The sequence below is a fragment of the Pan troglodytes genome, chromosome 16, assembly GCF_028858775.2.
Source record: "Pan troglodytes isolate AG18354 chromosome 16, NHGRI_mPanTro3-v2.0_pri, whole genome shotgun sequence".
NCBI classification, from domain to species: Eukaryota; Metazoa; Chordata; class Mammalia; order Primates; family Hominidae; genus Pan; species Pan troglodytes.
Window position 1 is genome coordinate 51,673,531 of NC_072414.2, and position 26,744 is coordinate 51,700,274.

Here is a 26,744-nt window from a genome sequence, read left to right on the forward strand (position 1 = left end):
TTTTTGTTTGGAGGCACAAACACAATTTATTTCAATGTAAAGGTACTACCAAATGAAACAGTTTAAATGCTTGTAACAAACGTGTTATCCAAAACAGCACAATATGATGATGCTAAGACTTACAAAATTAACCTAATTTACAGTATTGTCAAACATGATTTCATACAAACTTGAATAAACACCACATCTAACTAGGTCAAACAACTACTGAGTTCAAATAATTGATATGGAAGAATTTTGGTAAAGTGCCCATAGTGAGAGCAGTTTAAAAAGCAGCCCCTGTTTTCTATAGAAAAAGTTGTGACAGTGAATAACTCATCACATTCTCTGCAATACTACTCAGCACTCATACACACTCAGGGGAGCAATACCCTGGACACATAGCTTATTTCACATTAGTGAACAAACTCAAGATTTTTATAAAGTTCTGACTTTGGGCCAGAAGATAAAATGTCCCATATATACATATATACAAACCCTAATTCCTACCCTCTTAAATCCTCTAGTTCTAAGAATGGCTTTTTGACTTGTCTTTAAGTTTAGAAAGGAAAAAGTGTGCAATGCGCTTGCATTTGTACTTGCTGAATTATGAAACAAATATGTTAAATGAGAAAAAAACCTTGGGATGGTACTAATACACTTCGATTATATACATGATCTTTGGGTATTCATGAGAATCAGTTTAACCATCTGTTGCCTTATGAAAAACTTAATTTTCTAAGTTACCCAGGAAATGTATTTAACCATTTACAAAAACAAAAATTCTAATATGCACTTTAGAAAATCGTGGTCTTATGTACCTGCATATTTCTTCCATAAGACAGGTACACATTAAAAAATATTGCTCAATGACATAAAAATATATATTATTTCTTTCCTTTGCCATTTATGCATATAAATATTTCACCGAAGAAGATGCATCATTCAATAAACAAATGCAAAAACTGCTTTATATAAAGTGTGGTTCTCTATTTAGCAATATAAAATATAAAATGATAATAATACAGTTAGCTATTAAAGAGCTAAATTCAAGAAATTTGCAAACCAGTACAGCAGTGAACAGTCCCTTGTATAATACAAAAGTCCATTATGAAAAAGTCAAGTCTATTTTGTAACAGGTTACATAAAAATATGGGCCAATAAATGCATTATGAATGCAGAAACAGCACTGCTCCATCAGCACATTCTTCAGTCTTGTTTGGACTAGATGCCAAACTTACTGTTCATTTTTCGGTTCATCTTGTTTTCCATTAAGTTCTTGATCAACTCTGTTTAATGAAGAATATATAAAATAAGAAACCAGCAACTGAACAATTTTCTTTCTAAAAATAATGACTATTTTAGCATAGAATATTACTCTGTTAAAGACATAGCTTTGCAAAGAAGCAGACATAGTAAAAACAGTTACCAAACATCATTTCCCCAACAAGAAAAGAGAATTTTTAAAGGCAGGAGGACACTGGCAAGAAATGTGACTGTTGTTTCTTTAAAGATTATAAAATACTTTACATACAAATGCATATAAACTTTTTTTTTTTTTTCTTTTTTTTGAGACGGAGTCTTGCTCTGTCACCCAGGCTGGAGTGCAGTGGCACAATCTCAGCTCACTGCAATCTCCGCCTCCTGGGTTCACACCATTCTCCTGCCTCAGCCTCCCGAGTTGCTGGGACTACAGGCGCCCGCCACCATGCCCGGCTAAGTTTTTGTATTTTTAGTAGAGGTGGGGTTTCACCATGTTAGCCAGGATGGTCTTGATCTCCTGACCTCGTGATCCGCCTGCCTCAGCCTCCCAAAGTGCTGGGATTACAGGCGTGAGCCACCGTGCCCAGCCATAAACTTTCTTAAAAGTTCAAATTACATGGCATATTAAAATCTTGACCTGTAACTTGGCTGTGGTAGGGATCCAGGTGGTACGAAAATGGCAGGAAAAACAACTCCCTCAAAAATGATTCTGTTAACTAAAATATGAAAATGCCATGAAGGCCACCAATTATCAATCAATATTTTAAAATTCAGTGATAAAAAATGCATCCTTATAGAACCCATAATTATTCTCCAAAACTTATTGGTACACAGTTTGTGAATGCCTTAAATTTGTTTTGACAGTAAGAAGCCTTAAGAATTTAACATTCAAGGCCGGATGCCGTGGCTCACGCCTGTAATCCCAGCACTTTGGGAGGCCTAGGCGGGTGGATCACGAGGTCAGGAGTTCGAGACCAGCCTGGCCAACACAGTGAAACCCCATCTCTACTAAAAATACAAAAATTAGCCAGGTGTGGTGGTACGCGTCTGTAGTCCCAGCTACTTTGGAGGCTGAGGTAGGAGAACCGCTTGAACCCAGGAGGCAGAGCTTGCAGTGAGAGCTGAGACCATGCCATTGCACTCCAGACTGGGTGACAGAGTGAGACTCCGTCTTAAAAAAATAAATAAAATTAAAAAAAAGAATTTAACATTCAAAAATATCTAATATAAATTAATTATTGGCTAGACACAGTGGCTTACACCTATGATCCCAGCACTTTGGAAGGCCGAGGCGGGCGGACTGCTTGACCAGGAGTTTGAGACCAGCCTGGGCAACATGGCAAAACTCCGTCTCTACAAAAAATACAAAAATTAGCCAGGTGTGGTAGTGTGCACTTGTAGTCCCAGCTACTCAGAAGGCTGAGGTGGAAGGATTGCTTGAGCCCTGGAGACGGAGGCGACAGTGAACCAAGACTGCACCACTGCACTCCAGCCTGGGTGACACAGGAAGACCCTGTCTCAAAAAAACAAAACAAAAACCCATCAAAAAGCTTATTTATTTAGTGGTGGGTTGGACATCAGTCATATCAAAATTTACGCATGTGGGCATTAGAAGGATTACATAATTACCACATAATAATTACAGACAACCCTTCAAAGCTAACAGTCTATTACTATTACATTTGTAGTGGTCTGAATAACCGATGAAGGGACCTTTAAAACAATCCGGTATTAGATAAAGAAAAATATTTTTCATATGTTTTTATTCTCATCACCCATTACTATGCCCACCTGAATATTAGTGAAACAGACCTAAAAGCCCTGGTCTGTGGTAAAGCCAAAGTAAAATTTTAAAATATTTAAAATATTGTTATAAAAATTTTGGAATGTATTTCTGATAAGGCATGCAAAATATATCAAATCCTCTTAACATCTGAAATATCCTTACCAACTAATTTCATAATTATTTTTAAACTCCCCTGAAACATTTTAACAATCTGTATCTGCATGGCCACACTTGCATCCAGTTGTTTGAAAGAAACATTTTAAACATTTAAACTGCTATCCTTTTTCTGTCATTGGGGACACTGGATCTCACTGTTGTCAACATTTCTTCAACCCTCTTCCCCACAAGCCCCTCAAGAAAATGGTTTTGCCCCTTCTTCCCCTGCTCCCCAAAAACCTGCCATAGGGACTCATAGCTTCATACTCTTCTTAGCACCACTACTTATCATAACATGCAGTTGTCACCTTAAATAAGCTCCCTTGCACCTAGCTTCTGTAAAGTTTGGTTTAGGCTGGGCGTGGTGGCTGACGCCTGTAATCCCAGCACTTTGGGAGGCCGAGGTGGGTGGATCACCTGAGATCAGGAGTTCGACACCATCCTGGCCAACATGGTGAAACCCAGTCTCTACTAAAAATGCAAAAATTAGCCAGGCATGGTGGTGGGTGCCTGTAATCCCAGCTACTTGGGGGGCTGAGGCAGCAGAATCGCTTGAACCCGGGAGGCAGAGATTGCAGTTAGCTGAGACTGGGCCATTGCACTCCTGCCTGGGTGACAAGAGTGAAACTCTGTCTCAAAACAAAACATGCCTCTCTACCTAAATTTAATTTAAAAATTAAATTTTATCATTTTCAGATTGACAAAAATTTATTATTTTTTAAGACTAAAGAAACTACAAAAAAAACAGAACGTTTTTGAAAGATACATGTAATCATTCTATTTATGGTTAAACACAAGTAAAAAAAAAGATAAAATAGTGACAGGTTTCAAACAATACATTTAAATAAAAAGTACAAATTCCATATTTTTTCTGATGTCTAAATTACTTAACAGTATTAAAAACTTTTTTTAAAAAGGCTTAATACAGCATATTTTATCAACAAAGGCAATTCACTGTGAAATCTATGAAGCAGCTGGCTTCAAAATATTCTACAATTACAAATCATATTTTTAATTTCAGCCACTTGTCTGTCGAATGCACAGCAATGCCTAGAAAGGAATGTGAAATCAGCATGATCTAAAATCACTGTCTACATTTCTATGTTAAAGTGTTGGTTAAACTGTGAAGTGTCATATAGAAGTGTAAAACTGATTCTATCACAAAGTCTACTAAATTCTCACTCATCAACAGAAACAAAATGTGTTCAAAGTTAAGAATGTTCCAGTTAGTTACAGTTGGCTCCTTAGAATGGTCAAGATAATTACATATAAATCTCTCACCATAACTCTTAAGATTGTATTAAACTATGTTTTGCTAATTTAATTGCCAATATTTTAAAGATCTAACAAACTAGATCTAAATTCTACGTTTTTCTAAATTATTATATAAAATTCTAAGTATTTTATACCCTTGCCTTTCATCATCTATGTCAAGGTATCAATAGATAATAGTTTGTTATGCTCAAAGCAGAAGTGTTCAAAATTAAATTTAAAATAGAAAGTGAAGTGTTTAACTGTTAAATGGGACACTGAGATTTTAGGTATTTTATCACATGTAGAATTTGACTGGTTAGCAAGCCATTTAATTTAAGCATAAAAGGAAATCAATGTTGGTTAGCCAAAGTATATATGCATTGCAAATATAATAATCAACCCCAGGGAAATAAATTGAGGACTTTTAAAAAGTCTGCAAAAATATTTCAAAAGCACAAGTTAGCGATGTAAAGAAAATGGTGAAACAGATAAAGTCTTAAAATTATTTGGTGTTCCAAATACCATTTTTAGTAATTTCTCTGGTTTCACCATTAGTACTTAGACTAAGAAGGAGAGAGAAGGGTCTGTGGTTTTTAATTGCTAATTGGCATCATATATGGCAATAAAACATGGTGAATCCAAGTCATATTCAGCCTTAGGAACTCTGGGTTCACCCTGTATTTGGAAGTTGGGGTACATTTATATTTGCAAATGCTATTATCTTTGTCTACAAGCTAACCAACCAATAAGGAAGAGTTAGTCTGCAATGCAAATGGACTAGTCTAGATGCAACCCAGTCAAGGTGTGCATATACCTTTTTTGTTTCTTTTTAAACTTTTCTTCTTCATACCTTTGTAGGGAAGAGTTATTTCAGTAAATACACATGTTATGAAAATGAATAAAAACTTGAAAAAAGCTACTAAAAATAAACTCATTTAAATTTTCCAGCAAAACCAAAAATATTTACTACATGATGTAGAAAGTAAAAATTTACTTAATAAATCTGACTTTCATACATTAAATAGACTAAAACCTCAGGTGAGCAGAACAAAGAAACTTTTCCACATGCATTGTAATACTCAGTTATTTATGTTAACAGCCTTCTACCAAGTCCAAGAAGTTACATGGAAGAATGTGAATCTGATAATCAGAACAGAATTTCAGTCACTGGAAAACATTAAGGTTATGATGATTTAAATATTTTTATTTATTTAGCAACATGATTATTCAATAATAATATTGATGATCAGTTTACTCAAATTTGTTGAGCACTATGTTCAAGTTTGGAGAATGCTCTTTAGTACTGATCAATTAGAGAAATCATCTCTTAGATTATAAGTAGTCTATAAAAGTATAACATGAATCACAACCGGAAATAATTTATCCTAGTTCTTCAACTGACAGCCTGAAGAAAATGCTAACTTAGGGGGATGGTGTGGGAAAATGGCTTCTTCCTCTTTTTCTTTGTTACACACACACACACACGCGTGCGCGCGCGCGCAGTTATAAAATATAATACATAAAGAATGAGTATTGAAAAGTATTATCCATTGCACATCAAAATGTTAAGATCCAATACAATTAAGGAAATAAAACAAAACATACTGTTTTATGCATTCTGGTATGCCAACGTATTCCATGGGGACAAGTTCTGCTAGTTCTGCCAAATTAAACACGTATCTAATTTTTTGGCTGAATTTCGAGCTATGGAAGAAAATAAAAATAATTACTTCCATATTTCTGACAAATACAATGGATACAATGTTTACAAGATACAAAAATCATGTCATTTTGCATGTTCAAAACACAAAAAGATGATAAATGTCTGAGGTGATGGATGTACTAATCACCCAGGTTTGATCATTATACAATGTATACACATATCAAAATATAGCTCTGTATCCCATAAGTATGTATAGTTATTATGTGTTAACTAAAAATAAATAAATAAAAAAAATAAAATTAAAGTCAATGGCTCTCAAAAATTACCTAATAAATGGTCTTGTAACAGCCAGAAGTGTTCTGATAAACCAAGAAGGATGTACAATGATTAGGGATTTTAGATTTTTCCGTAACCTGGAGTTTAAAAAAAAAAAACACACACACAAAGAAAATTAAAAATTTCTATAAATTCTAATGCTGCAAGTTTATACAAAATAATAGTTGAAAAATCTCACCCAAAAGTTCTCATTTAGGTGTGATACCCCTGTAGACAAGAAAATGCACTCTTAAATTCTTATGGTCCCTCCTACTGCTATGAAATGAACTTTACTTCATTTGGCCAGATTTACGTCCACAGTATAGCCTGTTACTAAATGTCTCCTAGCATACACATTCACTTGTCTTCAGGACTCTGTTAACAGGGAAAGAGGCCAATACTGAATGTAAAAGTAAACTATTCTCATTTTCCAAGACTAGGGAGAAATTGGTGCTAAGTTCTTCAAAACCATGAAAAGCACTGTGCAGGCAGAGAAGTGTGAGTGGAGAAGATGACCACAGGAACAAAAACAAATCAGATCTAACTCCTATTCTTAAGGAATTTAAAGTTTTGATTAAAAATTAAAGGTATTATCCTAGACCTCTCCTTTTTAAATGACTAAATACTCTTTGTATTATGCATATTTCACACATAAAGTGAGATACATATATAATCATAAGAGCTAGCCAATGTCAAATTTAGATGTGAAGAGAAACCTATTAATGGGTCTGACTTGATTTAAATTAGCCACAGCAAGATCAAACCAATCGGAAGATCACATTCCTTCCATTAAGTACTGATGACTAACTCCCAAGACAAAACACTTCTAAAGCTTGTTCCAAAGAAAGATTACAACTAAATAAGCACCATTAAGAAACATAAATATTGAGCACTGTGGCTCATGCCTGTAATCCTAGCACTTTGGGAGGCTGAGGCAGGTGGATTGCTTTAGTCCAGGAGTTCAAGAACCAGCCTGGGCAACATGTCAAAACGCTGTCTCTACAAAAAATACAAAAATTAGCTGGGTGTGGTGGCACATGCCTGTAGTCCCAGCTACCTGGGAGGCTGAGGTGGCAGAATCACCTGAGCTTGGGAGGTTGCTGCTACAGTGAGCAGAGACTGCATCACTGCACTCCAGCCTAGATGACAGAGTGAGACCCTGTCTCAAAACAAAACAAAAACAAAAACATAAAACATGCTAAGCACTATAAATTAGGCAAAACTCAATGTAATGAAACAGGAAACATACTACATTCTCCATCCTTTGCCAAGACGTAAATAATAGGAAAAAAAGTGTTCAATGTGGAGAAAATTGCATCTTATAAATAAGGAGAAAGTCTTCAATTAAATAAGGAGAAATATAAAGCTACTTTATAAGTTTGAAGAATTAAGGTTATTCTTTATAGAAAAATCAAAATTGATTTCCCTCACAATATTCTAAAATGCTATCTTTAGAAAACAGAAACCTGCCATGAAATAAATCAATAAAATTTAAAAAATAAATGGTGTTTTAAAATAGCAACAGAAGGCTGGGCGCGGTGGCTCACGCCTGTAATCCCAGCACTTCAGGAGGCCGAAGCGGGCGGATCACCTAAGGTCAGGAGTTTGAGACAAGCTTGACCAACATGGATAAACCCCGTCTCTACAAAAAATACAACATTAGCTGGGCGTGGTGGCGCATGCCTGTAATCCCAGCTACTTGGGAGGCTGAGGCAGGAGAATCGCTTGAACCTGGGAGGCGGAGGTTGCGGTGAACCGAGATTGTGCCATTGCACTCCAGCCTGGGCAACAAGAGTGAAACTCCGTCTCAAAAAAAAAAAAAAGTAAAAAAAAAAAAAAAATAGCAACAAAAAACAAAGTTTGATTTCCTAAAGCCATTATAAAATTTTTTCAGACTAGCTTTCAACTTGTATTTGTATTACCTTCTATCAATTTGCTGATAACATTTCCTGAGCCATCCCAGACTGGGCATTTTTCTTCGAGTTGTTGCACCATTTAAATAAACTATCATGTAGTTTTCTGCTACTAATAGCTCCAAAGTGCCAATAACATATCTGTAAAAAACAAATTAAGTTTAAGCCTTAAAAATCACTGTGCATAACTGAACTAGGTTCTCTAAATTGTACCATTATACAATTACTTCCTCCCTCCTACAATGAGAGCAACAATGAAAATGCTCAAACCGCATTAGCTAGTATTACGATTATCTTATTTTTTAGAGATATATTTTGAAATGTTTCTAGTTGAAATGATTTGCTCCTGGGATTTGCTTCAAACTTGTAAACTGGGGGTTAGAAGTGGGAAAGAAGTATAAATTGATAATTGTTGAAGTAACTGATACATGAAGATTTGATATGCTTCTCTTTACCCCTGTGTATGTTTGAGACTTTCCACAATACGGTTTTTAAAAACTGCACTAACCTGAGAAATAGAATGACCTTGTGGAAAAAGAACTGATTTGGCTCAATTATATTGGCCTTCTAGGGGTAAATGTAATTTAGCCACATGATTTTGAGACAAAAATCACTTCTTTACACTTAACGTGCCTGCAAATGTTAACATAAAACAGTTGGGACAGGTAAGGCATGGTGGCTTACTTGAGCCCAGGAGTTTGAGACCAACCCTGGCAACATAGTGAGACTCTGTCTCTACCAAAAATTAAGAAGTCAGCAGGATGTGGTGACATGTGCCTGCAGTCCCAGCCACTAGGGAGGCTGAGGTAGGAGGATGGCTTGAGCCCGTGAGGTCAAGGCTGCAGGGAGCCGTAGTTGTACCACTGCACTCCAGCCTGGGTGACAGAGTGAAACTCCATATCAAAACAAAACAAAACAAAGTTGGAACAAATAATCTGAGATATATTTCCCAGTTTTAAAATGACAATTTTTCTCTTGAATTGGAAAACTATTGTTCCATAATATCAAAGAATAAGGACTCATCTAGTCCTGTATCTAGTAACAAATACTTTTACTTTAACCTTCATTCTGTTGTTCACAAACTTGCACGTGAAAAGATCTGGGATATTTATTTTTCTGAGACAGGGTCTTACTCTGTCACCCAGGGTGGAGTGCAGTGGCAAAATCACAGTTCACTGCAGCTTTGACCACATGGGCTCAGGTGATACTTCCACCTCAGCCTCCTAAGTAAGTGGGGCTACAGGCCCATACTACCATGCCTGGCTAATTTTTTGATTTTGTAGAGAAAGGGTTTTGTCATATTGCCTAGGCTGGTCTCCAACTCCTGGACTCAAGTGATCTGCCCACTTCAGTCTCCCAAAGAACTGGAATATTTATGATTTTTAAAAAGGTTAAGTTTCTTAAGGTGTAGATCTAATTAGCTCAGAATTCTGTCCAAATGTTTTTGTTAAATATATACTTACTTAAAAAGATTGTCCATCAGGTATCTATAGTTAGGCTGACTACTTTCAGGCATGAAACAGACAGCAAACACAACAATGGCATTTAATCCATCCCCATAATATCCTAAAAAAGAAACCAAACACAGTATCACCAGCACGATTTTACTCTTAGGCATTTTTAGAAGACATCTGTATGATTAGTAAATTATAAATAAGAGTTTACTTTTCACAGATTTCTGTATTAAATGTATGTTTTGTAAATCTTATATGGTCTTATATAGAATTTTAATGTCTTCTTCCCAAAAAGAGAACAGTAAAATTTAAAGAGGACGCTGGACAGAAAAAACAAAAAAACCCAGGACCACTTAAATTCACATATTTAAAAAGGCAGCCCTATTTTAGCAGGTAGACAAATATAGTGATATAACCCAATACAATACAGACACAATACAATATCTGCAATGTATTTTTATTTATTTCTATGATGCTTATGGTTAAAGTGGGTGCTTTTTTTTTTTTTAGATGGAGTCTCGTTCTGTCGTCCAGGCTGGAGGGCAGTGGCACAATCTCAGCTCACTGCAACCTCCGCCTCCTGGCTTCACGCGATTCTCCTGCCTCCCGAGTAGCTGGGATTATAAGCGCACACCACCATGCCCGGCTAATTTTTTGTGTATTTTTAGTAGAGATGGGGTTTCACTACGTTGGCCAGACTGGTCTCGAACTCCTGACCTCGTGATCTGCCTGCCTCAGCCTCCCACAGTGCTGGGATTACAGGCGTGAGCCACCGTGCCCGGCAAAGTGGGTGCTTTTTAATTTTTAATTTTTTTTTTTAGAGATAGCACCTTGCTCTATTGCCCAGGATGGAGTGCAGTGGCACAATCACAGCTCATGCAGCCTTGAACTTCTGGGCTCAAGGGATCTTCCCACCTCATAGCCTCCAGAGGAGCTGGGGATACAGCACACACAAACATGCCTGGTTAACCTTTAAAAAATTTTTTTTGTAGAGATAGGGTTTCACTGTGTTGCTCAGACTGGTCGTGAACTCCTGGCCTTAAGCAATCCTCCTCCTTTGGCCTCCCAAAGCACTGGGCATGAGCCACATCGCCAGAGCCATAAGTGGGTGATTTTTAAAAGGTAAGTTTATATTTAAAAATGCTAGCATTTTGTAGAAATTAGGACATTAAAACTAAATTAGGCCGGGCGAGGTGGCTCATGCTTGTAATTCCAGCACTTCGGGAGGCTGAGGTGGGCAGATCACTTGAGGCCAGGAATTTTGAGACCAGCCTGGCCAACATGGCGAAACCCCATCTCTACTAAAGATATAAAAAATTAGCTGGGTGTGGTGGTGTGCACCTGTAGTCCCAGCTACTCAGGAGGCTGAGGCAGGACAATCATTCAAACCTGGAAGGCGGAGGTTGCAGTGAGTCGAGACTGCGCCACTGCACTCCAGGCTGGGCAAGAGAGCAAGACGTGGGTCTCAAAAAAAAAAAAAAAAAAAACTAAATTACATCTCTGACATAATTTTCAGTAATGGAAAACAGCACTAAAATATGTATGTTTCAACAGCAGTCTTTAGATATTAAGCCAATATTTAGTAGCAAATACTTCTGCTTTAACCTTCATTTCTACTGTTTACAAATTTGCACATGAAAAGATTTGAACATTTCAAGAACATCAGAATCTTCGCTACCTTTCTTAATCACTCAGTCACAAAATATATTAAGTGTGATAATGCAATAAAATAAGGTGGTCTTATTTTCCCCATAAAAAAAGTGCTATTTCTGAAAGATAAGAGATTTAAGCCATCAATCAGGTCTTATAATTTGATTCCTGTGAACTAGCTGAATAATGTATGTCTGTGGACTTCCTTATGCAGATTACGCCATTTTCTTCATCTGAGTACGATTAAATTAGGCAGAAGAATGCAACTACAAATATTCATGTGATTTGCTTTCAGATGAATGAAGACTGTAGAAATAAGCAGGGGAATGCATCTGGCAGAGAGTAAATCAAGTGGAAATGACCCTGAAAAAAAATCAATCTGCTTGACCCATATGCCCTCCGTCCTATGTTAGGAGGATTTAAGGTAGTATGACATGCTCTACAGTGAGTTGTGTTCTGACTTACCACTAACATTCTAGCACTATTTACAATGTGCCTAGGTTAACTTCTATATATGGTACTGTTAGACTGAAAGGATTTATAACTTAAACTTTTATGGCTTTTCCTATTTTTTAAGGGCAGGGACTTAAACCTTGTATTTTTGTATATCCCATAAGTATGGAAAGTGGGTGCTGTATAGAAGTATGGAGTGAACTAGTTCTCTATTAAAAAATAATTTGGGCTGGGCACTGTGGCTCATGCCTGTAATCCCAGCACTTTGGGAGGCTGAGGCGGGCAGATCACAAGGTCAGGAGTTCGAGACCAGCCTGGCCAATATGGTGAAACCCCGTCTCGACTAAAAATACAAAAATTAGCCGGGCGTGGTGGCGCGCACCTGTAGTCCCACCTACTTGGAAGGCTGAGGCTGGCATATCGCTTGAGCCTGGGAGGCAGAGGTTGTAGTGAGCCGAGATTGCGCCACTGCACTCCAGCCTGGGTGACAGAATGAGACTCCATCTCAAAAAAAAAAAAAAGAAAAAAAAATTTGTTCACGGTTTTAAGGCAAATTAAGAGTTAAGGTTAAAAAGTCCAAGTTTTAGGGCCGGGCACGGTGGCTCATGCCTGTAATCCCAGCACTTCGGGAGGTTGAGGTGAGCAAATCACGAGGTCAGGTGATCGAGACCATCCTGGCTAACATGGTGAAACCCTTTCTCTACTAAAAATACAAAAAATTAGCTGGGCATGGTGGCGTGCACCTGTAATCCCAGCTACTCGGGAGACTGAGGCAGGAGAATCCCTTGAACCGAGGAGGCAGAGGTTGCAGTGAGCTGTCATGCCACTGCACTCCAGCCTGGGTGACATAGCAAGACTCTGTCTCAAAACAAAACAAAACAAAACAAAAAGAGTCCAAGTTTTACTTATATCCATAAATGACTTCTACAAGAATGTTCAAAGCAGTTTTGTTTATAACAGCCCAAGCTGGAAACAACTCACATGCACGTAAAAAAAATGGATAAGCAAATTATGGTTTATCCAAGCAATGGAAAACTACTCAGCAATAAGAAGGAATGTACTGTGGATACGTGCAACAACATGGATGAATCTCAAAAACTGCATGCTGAAAAGTAAACAAGAGTGCACAGGATGATTTTAGTTACTATATATGAAATTCTAGAAGAGGCAAAACTAATCAGGGGGTAGATATGACAGTGGCTACCGAAGGTGAGTATTCATTGCACAGGGGTATTAAAGAATTCTTCTGGGACAATGAAAATGTTCTATATTTTTAGGGGTATGGGTTTTATATATATGGGTATATATGGTTATATGGGCATTTGTCAAAACTCATTGAACTGTACACATAAGATCAGAGCATTTCACTGTTTATAAATTAGGGAGACTGTTCAGTCCCAGTTTTGGGTAGCCTAGAGACACTTTAAAAAATTTTTTCATTTTGAGACAGGGTCAAAAAACAAAACAAAAAACTAGAGTGCAGTGGGATGATCACGGCCACTGAAGCCTCATCTTCCCAAGCTCAAGCTCTCTCTCCTCCCACCCCAGCCTCCTAAGTAGCTGGGACTACAGGCATATGCCACCACTCCTGGCTAATTTTTTTTTTTTTTTTGTGGAGACGAGGTCTATGTTGCCCAAGCTGGTCCTGAACTCCTGGGCTCAAGTAATCCTCCTGCCTCAGCCTCCCAAATTGCTGGGATTACAAACCTGAGCCACCGTGCCCAACCTGACAGCTTTCACTACAAATTCTTTTGTACTTTTTCAACTTACTGTATGCATATAATCATTTTTAAATGGTACTTTTATTCTTTTACTTTAAACCTGTCATGTTTCTAAAATGAATGAGAAACGCTTATTATTCTTTCAAAATTACATAATATCTCTAGGCAGAGTTTCTAAAAGTATTTAGAATTCCGATATTGCAGGAGACGGCTAGGGCGGGCGAGCGCAGTGGAATGCCGCGCGGTGCGGTGCGGGCGGCAGAGTTGGGGTGTCATGGAGGATGAGCGGAGCTTTTCGGATATCTGCGGTGGCCGCCTGGCCCTGCAGCGCCGCTACTACTCCCCTTCCTGCCGGGAATTCTGCCTCAGCTGCCCTGGGCTCTCGCTGCGTTCGCTCACCGCTGTCACCTGCACGGTGTGGCTGGCAGCCTACGGACTCTTCACCCTCTGCGAGAACAGCATGATCCTCTCTGCTGCCATCTTCATCACCCTCTTAGGTCTGCTTGGTTATCTCCATTTTGTGAAGATTGATCAGGAGACTGTTAATCATTGATTCCCTTGGCATTCAGATGACTTCATCTTATGCTTTAGGCTAAGAAAGCACTACCGTCATAGAAATGGGCAAGGTCAAGGATATTGTCATCAATGAGGCTATTTACATGCAGAAGGTGATTTACTACCTCTGCATCTTATTGAAGGATCCAGTGGAACCACATGGGATATCCCAAGTAGTACCCGTCTTCTAGAGTGCCAAGCCCCGGTGGACTGCTTGACTGAAGTATACAGGAGCTGCCAGGGGATCCTGGCACACCAGAAAGCCACATCAACAAGCCCATGAGCCCCAACGTTCAGAAGGCCAGCATTGTCTTCCATGGGAGATGACTCTTAAGCCATAGGGGTTGGTTTTCCGTACTCCAAACCATCAGGTGGACACAGTCCTAGGAACCATTATGGATATAGTGCATCTCAGAGCCATAGAGCAGTTGACTGGAAATCTAACTCAGTATATTTCCACGTATTATAGTGTTTTCCTTGTAAGGTTTTGCCTACTTTACCAAAGGAGGGGAGACGTTAAGAATTTTGACACAGTACGTCAAAAGTAATGTCAGCAAAGAACATTGGGAAATTGCTAAGCGTGTACAGGTTTACTTTGTTGATGTTTGTGAAGCAAAACAATGGGAAACTGACATCAGATGTCTTGAGAAAGCTATATTTTCCAATAGTGCCCCTTGTGTAAAGTTACAAAAAAAAACAAGCCCTCCACGTACTGGTTAGCAGGAAGAAATGTCCTACAAAAGACGAGTCTGTCAACCTAGCGCCTGTGTTCTGTACAGGGCTTATTTACTCTTAATAAACAGATATCCTTCCAAAAAAAAAGAATTCTGATATTGCATTAAACAATCTGAAAAATCCTCAGTAACTCTTACCCCCATGGCTGATAACTTTTTTATAGGGTTCAATTGCCTTCATATCAACCCTGTGGTCCTGTTCTCCAATCCTGAACATACGCCAGCGTCGTCCATCTTCTTTTTCCTCTGCTGCTGTGTATTCAGTAATTGAGCCTTTCCTAATTACTTCAGTAGTCTTGGGTTTTGGAAGATCATCTGTCAAAATAAAAAGCTTTTGAATCACAAATTGTTATACAACAAAAATCAAATTATACGTTAACCACTTTACTACCTAGATTTTACAGAGAATTTTCATTATACCATCTGCACAATTTTAAATCTCTCTTCCATAAAGGAGGAAGAGGCTTATTCTTAACATGAGGCTGTTTTATGTCTTTGGAAATCATGGTTCTTTAACTTTTATTGCCCAATTTAGCAAAAACCACCTAATCATAGTGCAACGTATATCCACAAGTTCAGAAAATATAATTCGTAGAGTCATCAAAATCTTAGTACACTGGCCTTACAATGCCTTTCCAGATTCAACTTGTGACAATATTCTCCCTGGCAGTTATGACTATAGGTTACTTCAAGTAGCTATCTGGAGCAAATTTTGTTGTTGTTGAGCACATAAATTAACTGTAATACCAGATAGGAAGTGGTTAACTACTCAATGATCACTTCTCATTTGATCAGTTTTATAAAGCAGAAATGTATTTATAATACTTCGAAGTATACATGCAGAAGTCTATTTAAATTAGCATTAGCCAAAGCATAAGCACCAATGATTAAGTGTAATTTATGTTTTGAGATTGCAGTTTAGCTGATTTTCAATGTAGTAATAATTTTCAAAATTTCAGTATTATAGTCCTTACCAAAAGATGGGGGGAGGGGGAAACCTACTGCATGTTAGTTGTTTCCAAGACAAAGCTGTTAACGGAAAATATCCTTCCAGGAAATGACTACAGCAGCATTAAAGAAAGAAGAGACAAAACACATAGGCACAAAACTATTTCAGTATCTTTACAAAGTATTGCTTACTACTGGACTGTTTATTGAACCAGTAAAACAGGGAAGAAAAAAGAAACCAAAAATATAGCATATCACACTTTATTACAGTAAAATACTGAATGCTAAACACTACTATGAAAACAAAATCATTTTCAAGATGGAAAAAACATATGTAAAAATTATAACAACTATATATAAGATACTGTAGACAATTTTGTAATTAAAGAAAGCATGCAAAGTAAAACACAGCACAATTCCTTTGAATTACAAGTAATAAGGAATACTAGGTTCGGGGGCTAAAAGTATACATTAATTTAAGTTGGTCATTTCACAAAGTAGAGCAATGTCAGGCAAACCTACTTAAAAAGTCACCTCAAATGCCTCCTTTCAGAACTCCCTTCCCACAAACTGTTAACTATATGTCTCTTCAAAAGTTTCTTACTTGATTGACTGAAAAAGAGCATGCCATAATTATCAAGAAATATTTTTGAAACAGCTATGAAAAAAACATGACAGCAGTGGGCAAATAAGAGGGGAAAAAAGCCACTGGTTTACTCTACTATATACACACTTTTCAAGTCCTTGAGAATATTCAAGGGTTAGCAGAATTTCCTATCTTAGTAACAAATATATGAACTTTAGAAAGAATGATGTATTTCAAACAAAATCCCTTAGTGCATTAATAAAGATCAGATTAAAAACAGTGAAACATTTACCTTCCCACTCAAACTCATTACTATTCTCTGACGGTGTGTCTAAGCCATCTAAGTCAATCTCCCCACTTTCATCCAAATCATCTGACAATACAGAGCCATCACTAGGATCCAGTGTCAGGCTAATGTCTGGAGCCATTAGTTTCTTTCTCACTTTATTTCCATTAACTTCTAGTGAGCCTGGAATTGGAAAATAAAGAAAAAGATACGTAACAAGGAATGCTTAGATGCTAAAGTTGAATAAGAAAAATTTTACCCCATTCTTGGGAAAAAATAATATTAATTAAACATAATTTCAAAGCACCTATTCACAAAATTTTTATTCTGATCATTATTGCTTCTACATCGTTGGCAAGAGATCAATAAAGTATCAATGTCTTTTAAATAGAGGCAGACCTTATAGATACCTCTTACCACTAAAAATGATCTCCTCCACCCCTTTACTGTAAAACCTTCCAAAAACCAAGTGTATGTTTTTGGAATTTTTTTAAAGCATTCTAAAAATGCTTTCCTCAATGTTCAACTTATACTTTGACTTCTATGATGGAATAAAAACTCAAGTTTTTTTTTTTGGACAAAGAAATGTGTTATAAAAAATAACACAAAGTCCATAATTTCATTGAAAGTAAGTGTCAAGCTCTTACCAGGCTGGTCCTCTGGTCCAGTTATAGCTAGTATATCTGCTTCAATACTATCATCTTCTGGTAAAGGTCTAGAAGACACAGGCATACTTTTTAATCCAGAAATTAAGAAAGAATTTTTTTTGAAGTTCAATCTATTAAACATACAGCTTATAGAAATAATTATTTGGAAAATGGAATAAAGCAGTGTTGTTGTTTTTGAGACAGGGTCTTGCTGTCTGTCACCTAGGCTGGAATACAATGGCACAATCATGGCTCACTGCAGCCTTAACTCCTGGGCTCAAGAGATCCTCCCGAGTATCTAAGACTACAGGTGCGTGCCACGACGCTTGGCTAATTTTTAGTAGAGACAGGGTCTTGCTATGTTACCCAGGCTGGCCTTGAACTTTTGGGCTCAAACGATTCTCTTGCCTTGACCTCCCTAAGTGTTGGGATTACAGGCATAAGTAACTGTGCCCAGCCTAGCAGTGTTTAAGATAAAGCCTCAGCCTTCTGAGTAGCTAGGACTACAGTGGCACACCAAAATGCCCAGCTAATTTTAAAAGTTTTTTTGGTAGAGACCGGGTATTGCTATGTTGCCCAGGCTGGTCTCAAGCAATCCTTCTGCCTTGGCCTCCCAAAGCACTAGGATTATAGGCGTGAGCTGCTATGCCTGGCTACACTTTCAAAGTAAAAATTCTGACTGTCAGAGCTGACTTATACACTTATTATATATAGGTAACACATAAAAGTAGATATAAATTCCTTATGCAACAGCTCTTATACAATTATAAAACATGTAACAATTTTAAACAAATATGACTGAAATGCACAAATATAATGTGATGTATGATGCAATGTATGAAGCTCAATTTTTACTCACGAGACTACAGTAACAATGGTTCAATTCTTCTGAGATCAGCATTCCTATATTTACTATCACCACCATATGCAACAGTGACTCAGGTCTCCTATCAGCTGTCCAACTGCTAAGCTATCCAACTGCTAAGGCACCTGATTATGCACTAGGATGTCTTCTGACAAGTATGGCACGGAAGCACTATTTAAACATAAGGTCTGCCTTTGCTCTCTTTTTCATTAGCCTACCTGGTGCCAATATAATTGTAAATACAAATGCAAACATGTCAAGGTGGCTGGCCAGATAAGCTAGAAAATCCTTATTAATTTACTTAGTAAGGTTTTTTTTTTTTGGTGGGGGGGAACCCACAAAAATTTTTTTTTTTTTTGAGACAGAGCCTTGCTCGGTCGCCCAAGCTGGAGTGCAGCAGCGCGACCTTGGCTCACGGCAACCCCTGCCTCCTGGGTTCAGGTGATTCTTGTGCCTCTGCCTCCTAAGCAGCTGGGACTACAGGCGCGCGCCAAGCCTGGCTAATTTTTTGTATTTTTAGTAGAGACGGGGTTTCACCATGTTGGCCACGTTGGTCTCAAACTCCTGGCCTCAAGTGATCTGCCTATCTCGGCCTCCCAAAGTGCTGGGGTTACAGGCGTGAGCCACCGCACCTGGCCACAAATTTAAAGAAAAATTTTAAAGACAACTAAAGACCTCCTTCTCTGAGGAATCCCTCAGATCTTGTTTAAATGAAAACAAAAACAAAACAAAACAAACAAACCACACTAAAACACTTTATTATAAAAGCAAAAATTTGCAAACTTAAGTGACCAAAACAAAAATGAAAGATTATAGAAGATTATATATATACTTGGTTGGAAAGTAAGATACAAGAGAATCAATCTAACTGTTCCGAAGAAACTTTTACTTCCTAGTATCAAATGATCGCCTTGTATTACTGAGTTTCTCAGTGACATCTCAGCTGTGCAGTGGCTCACACCTGTAATCCCAGCACTTTGGGAGGCCAAGGCAGGCAGATCACGAGGTCAGGAGTTTGAGACCAGCCTGGCCAATATGGTGAAACACCATCTCTATTAAAAATACAAAAATTAGCCAGGCATGGTGGCGCACACCTATAGTCCCAGCTACTTGGGAGGTGGAGGCAGAAGAATTGCTTGAATCCAGGAGGCGGAGGTTGCAGTGAGCTGATATCGCGCCACTGCACTCCAGCCTGGGCAACAGAGCAAGACTCTGTCTCAAAGAAAAAAAAAAGTAACATCTCGATAAAGAAATTTTGAAGTTTTGTTCTAAAATTGTTTTCTTTTAAAAGCATTGCTCACATCGGAAAATCTTCATCTTGCCATTCTTCTTTAAGTTCCACACCTTCCATCCTCAGCCTGGATTCAATGTCAACTACAAACTCTTGATAATCCAGGGAGCCAATGTCCTATGAAGAGAGAAAAATGTATAACTTAATTTCCACTTTACTTTTTATCCACTGAAAAGGCATGATAATCTTATATATTAATTCATACTTGATGTTTAGTACAATGGTCTGGTCATGAAATTCATTTACAGGGTTGCAATTTTTTTTTTTTTTTTTTTTAAAGAAAAGAGAATACTCAGACTACATATATTCTGGGAAAGTTAAATACTGTTTATAGTAAGGATACTGTTCAGTGAAAATACTTGTTTTCAGTTGCATGTATAGTATCTCAGGTTATGATTGAAAATATATTTCATACTATGGATTATATTAAAAAATTTGAAGTGGGGTAAGAAATAAAAATGTTCTTTATTACAGACTCATAATTAAATTTTCTGTCCCTTGGATAGAGGTTGATTCTACACAGTAAATAATAGTAAATCAATAATATTTAAACTCATGATTCAGCAGAGTCAGGTGCTGTGCTGTCTTTCATATTTCCTTCTCAATAGTTTGATGCCACAATTCCTGAGCCACTTAAAGAAGTCTATTCAATAACTTGTCCCGTAAATGAATTATGCAATCTTTTGATTTGTTTCATATCTATACTATGCCCTTCTCATATAGCTCGGCATATGTTTTCAAACACTGAACTTGGTGAATGCCCTTTTATGCAACTACATATTTTAACATATGCCATGAACTTTAGTTTTAGTTTTTCCAAGGAATCACGTGAGTGCCAATATCCTCATTTTAAAAGTAAGAAATCTAGAGATACTCCCTCTGGTGATGGAGTAAGAAATAGAAGTTTAGGTAAGGTAAAGATCAACTGGTTAACAATGCAACAAAACAGTGAAAACTATAGAAGGAAAGAGGTATACACAAGTATTTAGTTCATTTACATTCAAGTCAATAGATGTCTAAAGTTATTCAACAAACAGCAGTAACATATTTCTGTTCTTTTCTTTTCTTTTTGCAGTAACATATTTAAGAGATACGGAGCATCACTAGCAGTACTAAAAATAAAGTTAAAAGTCGTTGACACTAGGCTGGGCGCGGTGGCTCACGCCTGTAATCCTAGCACTTTGGGAGGCCGAGGTGGGCGGATCACTTGAGGTCAGGAGTTCAAAACCAGCCTGGCCAACACGGTGAAACCCAGTCTCTACTAAAAATACAAAAACATTAGCCGGATGTGGTGGCAGGCGCCTGTAATCCCAGCTACTTGGGAGGCTGAGGCAGGAGAATCGCTTGAACCTGGGAGGTGGAGGTTGCAGCGAGCCGAGGTCACACCATTGCACTCCAGCCTGGGTGACAGAGCAAAACCAGTAGAAGAGGAAAGAGGGTGAAATGCAGAAAATGACTAATGCTTTTCATAGTAAGTCCGTCTATACCATTTGATTTTTAAAACAATACTATCTGTGAATTTAAAAGATATTTATTAAATAAAATCAATTATGTCAGCCATTCACATCAACCAGTCTTCTAAAAGAAAAATGTGGTCATGTCCTATAGCTATCTTATCTGCTACGTCAACATTCAAAAGATGCACAAAGTTACATAGAAAAAAGCCTTACGTTCCGTAATGACAAAATTACAATGGAAATATCCTGAAGTGTTAGATTTCACAAGGTAAACTAAATTTGTATCTCTGCCAAGGCTGGAAGGCTCTCTTCCCAGTTTGAATTTTTACTTATACTCAAGAGAAGGTTTTAAACATTCCCAAAAGGTTTCAATGTTTGATGATACACTTGTTAGCACAGAAAAAAAATGGTAGATGCTGACTTTTCCACACCAACTTATTTGCTTGAAAAAGTCATTTACATATAGGAGTAAGGTTTTTAATTCTCTGGGAAAACAATGATCTAGGCAGTTTTGATAAGTTAATGAAAAACATTTAAAATAATCTTTACTTATTTAGCACTTTCTCTGTTGGGAGGGAAAAATAAACAAAAAGAGGGACACCTACCTTACCAAACAATCCCCTCTGTTTAGAACAGAAATAGTAGAAAGGAGCCCACAATTACAATCAACAAGCCCAAATGGTGAAAATACTTACTACTCTAGAATTACAATGCTCAAGTGAGACCAAAGCATTCTATGACTAAAGGCTGAAAACTGGTAAGTCTTTTCTAGATGTTTAATTTACTGCATTTCCCAATGTTTAACTTTTCTTAAGTCTTTGGTACTCACTCTAAAGCGAACGATGTTTTTTCCTAAATTCAATAATCAGAAAAGCTTTCTATTATCTTGTCGTACCTTTTTATTGTGTGTTGAAAAAAATACCAGGATGTTGTCTGGGTGTCTTTTTCAAATATCTCAAATACTCAGAAAAACATTTAGCATTTCAAAAATAAAAGTAGAAACTGAAAGTTGTATCCAAAATATTCCCAACACCTACCATGGTGCCTAGCACATAACAGGCCTATAAAAATTAAGTAAATAATACTTACCTGTAGGGTATGGACACTGGTCAGCAAACCTTTGCTCAATCTCTTAGGCTTATTTTGCTTATTAAACTACATGAATAGGATTTGTCACGTGTTACCCCATAAAAATGTAACAAAAATATTCTGTGGGAACCTACACACCAGCAATATTAATTTCTGTTTGTAAAATTGTTCCTCACTGGTAAGAGGAAAGGTTTATCTTGGGAAATTCTAGAAGACAATCCATTCCTTTCAGCTGCTTAACCAATGGAACAAGTTTGTCTCTGTGAAAACAGCTCCTTGAGGCTGGACGTGGTGGCTCACACCTGTAATCCCAGCACTTTGGGAGGCTGAGGTGGGCGGATCACCTGAGGTCAGGAGTTTGAGACCAGCCTGACCAAGATGGTGATACCCCGTTTCCACAAAAAATACAAAAAATCAGCCAGGCGTGGTGGCGCCTGCCTGTAATCCCAGCTACTATGGAGGCTAAGGCAGGAGAATCGCTGGAACCCCAGAGGCGGAGGTTGCAGTGAGCTGAGATTGCACCACTGCACTCCAGCCTGGGCGACAAAGGGAGACTCTGTCTCAAAAAACAAAACCAAAACAAAAAACAAAACAAACAACAACAAAAACTAAATAGCTCCTCGGAACACAGGCAGCCCAAGTCTTTCAGCTATCTCAGCCTATTTATTCCATTTTTACCTTAATATCATATTGAATCATGTGTTAATACCTCAGCACATAGACATGGATATTTAGTTTGAGGATAATCAATTATCTAGTTAAACAGAACTTGGGGAGAGAGATATAGATAGATTTACTCTACCATTTCATCATGAATTTTAGGGGAAAAGTACACTAGGTAGATCAAAACAATTTAAACAATTGAGGGAGTACTGTTTCTTGGAAGCACTTTATCATCAAACAGCTGTTAAGAACAGGAAACAAACAAGAAAGGAGTTAATATAACCACAACCACTTTGAAGAAAATCAGGATACTGCTGACTCAAGTTAACTGTTGTTGCTTCCCATTTCTTGTTCATGTATTTTTTTTTGGAAATTAGAATGGGAAATAACACTTTAAGATGATATTTGTTAAAATAACCTGTTGGCACAGGAATAACTTGATTTCTCAATAGATTGACTCTTGGTAGTGGTGGCACATCCTTATGCCACTTACTAGTTGCAGTCATAAAGATAAATTCAAAACAGTTGTTGACCTTAGGTTAAAAATCAAAGAGATAATTGATTCCTTCTGACATAGCTTCAAGGGGGAGGAGTACTGGTAAATCCAACCAGGATGAAGCAGCTTTCCCCAGGCAGTTTAGCAACATAAGCAAAAATTAAATGTTAAGATCACATTTAGGCCAGGCTCAGTGGCTCACTCCTGTAATCCTAACACCTTTGGAGGACAAGGTGGGAAGATGGTTTAAGCCCAGAAGTTCAAGCCTAGCTTGGGCAACACAGTGAGATCTGTCTCTACAATTTTTTTTAAGATCGCATTAGAACTGTTTAGATTATAACACAATTTTACACAGTGATTTTACTATATGCAGTTTAATACTGGTGCTGCAATAGGTGCCAGTAATGACCGTTTATGCGGAAATCAATTACAGTAGGCAGATGGAAACGCCCGGGCAAGCCTTTCACTTCCCCATTTAAACAAAAAGGTTTCATTCTAAACATTTATGTTCACTTTTTAACCAACAGCCTGTATGTTTAGGAGATCACCAAACATGCTTGAAAAAATCCTAGACATGTGCTTGTCATTGCTCCCTTGAGGGTAGTTTTCAAACAATGAAACGAAGTGCTCTATCAGAAATGTTAACACAAGCCGGGCGTGGTGGCTCACACCTGTAATCCCAACACTTTGGGAGGCTGAGGGGGACGGATCACCTGACGTCAGGAGTTTAAGACCAGCCTGGCCAACATGGTGAAACCCCATCTCTACCAAAAATACAAAAATTAGCCGGGAGTGGTGGCACTGGCCTGTAATCCAAGCGATCAGGGAGGCTGAGGCAGGAGAATCGCTTGAGCCTGGGAGGCAGAGGTTGCAGTGAGCCGAGATTGCACCATTGCATTCCAGCCTGGGTGACAGAGCGAGACTGCATCTCAAAAAAGCTAAATAAAATAAAATAAATGTTAACACAAAATTTAGAGGAAAAACTAGAATGGTGCTGAGTTCTCTCGAAATTGTGAAAATAAATCAAAAGATGACTGTACCACCTATAAAAGTTACATTTATTGTCACTGTGGAACACACTGAAAATGCTGAGATCTTTAAAAAGATAATCTACTAACTGATGTCTCAGTTTGTTGTAGTTAGAAATATTAGTTGCAATATAAAACTATAATCGTGGAATATTACTATCACCACATTATACTAGTATTCTGCTTTACAGGATGTAAACTTACTTTATAGGATGTAACATGACATCTTTTCATCTTTTTTTTTTTTTTGAGACGGAGTCTCACTCTGTCGCCCAGGCTGGAGTGCAGTGCTGCAATCTCGGCTCGCTACAACCTCCACCTCCCAGGTTCAAGTGATTCTTGTGCCTCAGTCTCCCGAGTAGCTGGGATTGCAGGCACAAGCGACCATGCCTGGCTAATTTTTGTATTTTTAGTAGAGATGGGGTTTCATCACGTTGGCCAGGTTTGTCTCATCTAATTGCTTTATCATTTTTTGCTCCTGACCTCAGGTGATCCGCCCACCTTGGCCACCCAAAGTAACAAGACATCTTTCAATCTATCAGCCCGGTAACTTACTAGATCTGGTTACATATACTTTCTCTGACACCTTCCTCCCTATTGCTCCTTCTACCAGCATTACTCCAGATAGAATGAACAGAACTTTTCCAGAGTGCTTTTCACATTTACTAACCACTTTTACATCCATCATCTCATGTTCCAACCAGCAACTTTGGGATGCATGACACTTGTGTTATCATCATTTTATCTTATATACGAGGCAATGACACTACATCCTGGTCCCTATATCTAGTCCGGAACTGTTTCTAATATAGCACACCGTCTCCAGTGCACTGGCAATTTTATACAGAATAAGCCTGTAATGCCTGATTTGGCTGCACTTAGCTTCAAAGGTCTTGTAATGCCTGAAGACCATAATAGCACTGACTTATGATAATCTAGTTCAAGTTCCGTTTGCAGAAGTGGATCTGTCATACTTCCGGTCTAAGCCCAGCAGTATTAGGCTGCACTAGAGATTATGAAGACTAGGAATAGAGTTTAGAGAAAATGTAAACCAACAAGAACTAAGAATATGTGCAAAATGATCAAGAAACTAGTCTGCAGGGGTAACTTAATTGGGTAAGGTCAGTTGTAACTTTGAGGAAACATCCATTTACAAATTACAGAATTTGTTTCTACAATTGCAGAGATTCCTATAAAATGTTAGAAAAACTACATTTAATTGAAAATAAGAAATCAGGTATTAGGTGAAATAGAGATCCTAATCAAGAGAAGGTGAGAATGAAAAAAGCAACACTAAAATGCAATCACATAGTTTATTCAATTAAATAAATAGGTGGCACCGTAACTATCTTGATGAACACCGGAAAAGCTGTTTCGTCAAAGAGCTCACAAGACACACAGACAAGTAACTCTCCAGCGGCATGAAATGCATCCAGAAATCCAAACCATTTTTCCAGGTATTTAAACAGAAAGGGTTGTGTCTAGATTCACGCGGGGACTCGGCTTTTGACGTACACACTCTGTATTTGGTTTAGCGTACTAGGGAAGATCTATTAAAGCCCTGATTACTTATGCTGCTTCCGTGTCTATTCCCCGAGGTTACGAGGCATACCAGAAGTGCAAGTTTCTTTGTTCTGTACCAGGACGGACGCTGGTCATAAATAGTGAACCATCGTAGCCCAGCCACTTCACCCACACCAGGGTAAAAGGGTGGGGGAGCGGAGGAGGGGCAAGGTTCCATCCCGAGCACAACTACCAGAAACGGAAAAGCGACGGGGTGGGGGGCCAAACTGCCAAATACAAACAGGACCCAAGCCAAGGGCGGGGACCTAAGCTGGGCGGGGATCCAGGAAGCACCTCCCGAGCAGGTTCTATGGCTCCCCCTACCAAGGGTAACTCTGAGTTTCCTCTCCCCGGACGTCGTGGGCACGCGCGACAGACTTTCGCCCCTAGGCCGGTTCCCAGTCCAGCTCCGGAGCCACCGTGCCGAGTTCTCCCAGGCCGCACTCACCCCGGAGGAAGCCTTGGCCCCCTCGTCCTCTTCGCCCCTCCAGGCCGGCGACGTGGGGCTGACGGCCAGGTCGCAAAAAGCAGGGCCGAGCGGAGCCCGCTCCCCTCGGTCGGCGGTGGAGACCCCGGCCCAATCCCCCGGCCGCAGCGGTACGGCGTCGGCGGCAGCAGCTGACCCGGACACAGTGAGAGGCCCCGGCGGAAGTGATAACATCCCGACCTCCTCCGGGCGCGGCAGCCGGCGGTGGAGGCGGCGGAGGCGTGGCGGCGGCGGAGGCGTGGCGTCTTCTTGAAACCCACACAGCAACCCCCCAACCCCCTCAGACGTCACGGGCTAGCGCTCGCGCCTGCACTCGCGGGGTCGGCCTTCCTTGCCTGTGGGCGGACCCGTCGCGTCGACTCCTTATTGGTGGCGTTACTACGCCTCAAGGCGTTTCTTCCCTCTGCTGTCCGCAGGGACGCTGCCTGGTAGTTTCAGTTAT

At 38.8% G+C, this 26,744-nt stretch overlaps 1 protein-coding gene and 1 pseudogene across 6 annotated transcripts; one reads left to right on the plus strand and one right to left on the minus strand.

The window, feature by feature from the left end:
* On the minus strand, window positions 1-26,659 carry BNIP2 (BCL2 interacting protein 2). Of its 6 annotated transcripts, XM_063795086.1 has the most exons (12): window positions 26,264-26,641; window positions 19,530-19,636; window positions 17,364-17,431; window positions 16,723-16,899; window positions 15,035-15,211; window positions 9,793-9,895; window positions 8,339-8,470; window positions 6,428-6,514; window positions 6,044-6,142; window positions 5,253-5,288; window positions 2,503-2,595; window positions 1-1,268 (listed from the first exon to the last, which is right to left on the minus strand). In XM_063795086.1, exons 1-11 carry the CDS (start codon window positions 26,474-26,476, stop codon window positions 2,505-2,507), a joined length of 1,290 nt encoding a protein of 429 aa, XP_063651156.1. In that variant the 5' UTR covers window positions 26,477-26,641; the 3' UTR covers window positions 1-1,268; window positions 2,503-2,504. The 6 variants fall into 6 exon arrangements, 5 of the variants coding, with proteins under 5 accessions (XP_063651156.1, XP_024204999.1, XP_510453.2 ...); XR_010151719.1 differs by lacking the exon at window positions 5,253-5,288 and having other exon boundaries at window positions 2,503-2,755; window positions 26,264-26,659; XM_024349231.3 differs by lacking the exon at window positions 2,503-2,595.
* LOC107968633 (phosphatidylinositol N-acetylglucosaminyltransferase subunit H-like) lies at window positions 13,882-14,540 on the plus strand (annotated as a pseudogene).
* Window positions 26,660-26,744: the final 85 nt, after the last annotated feature.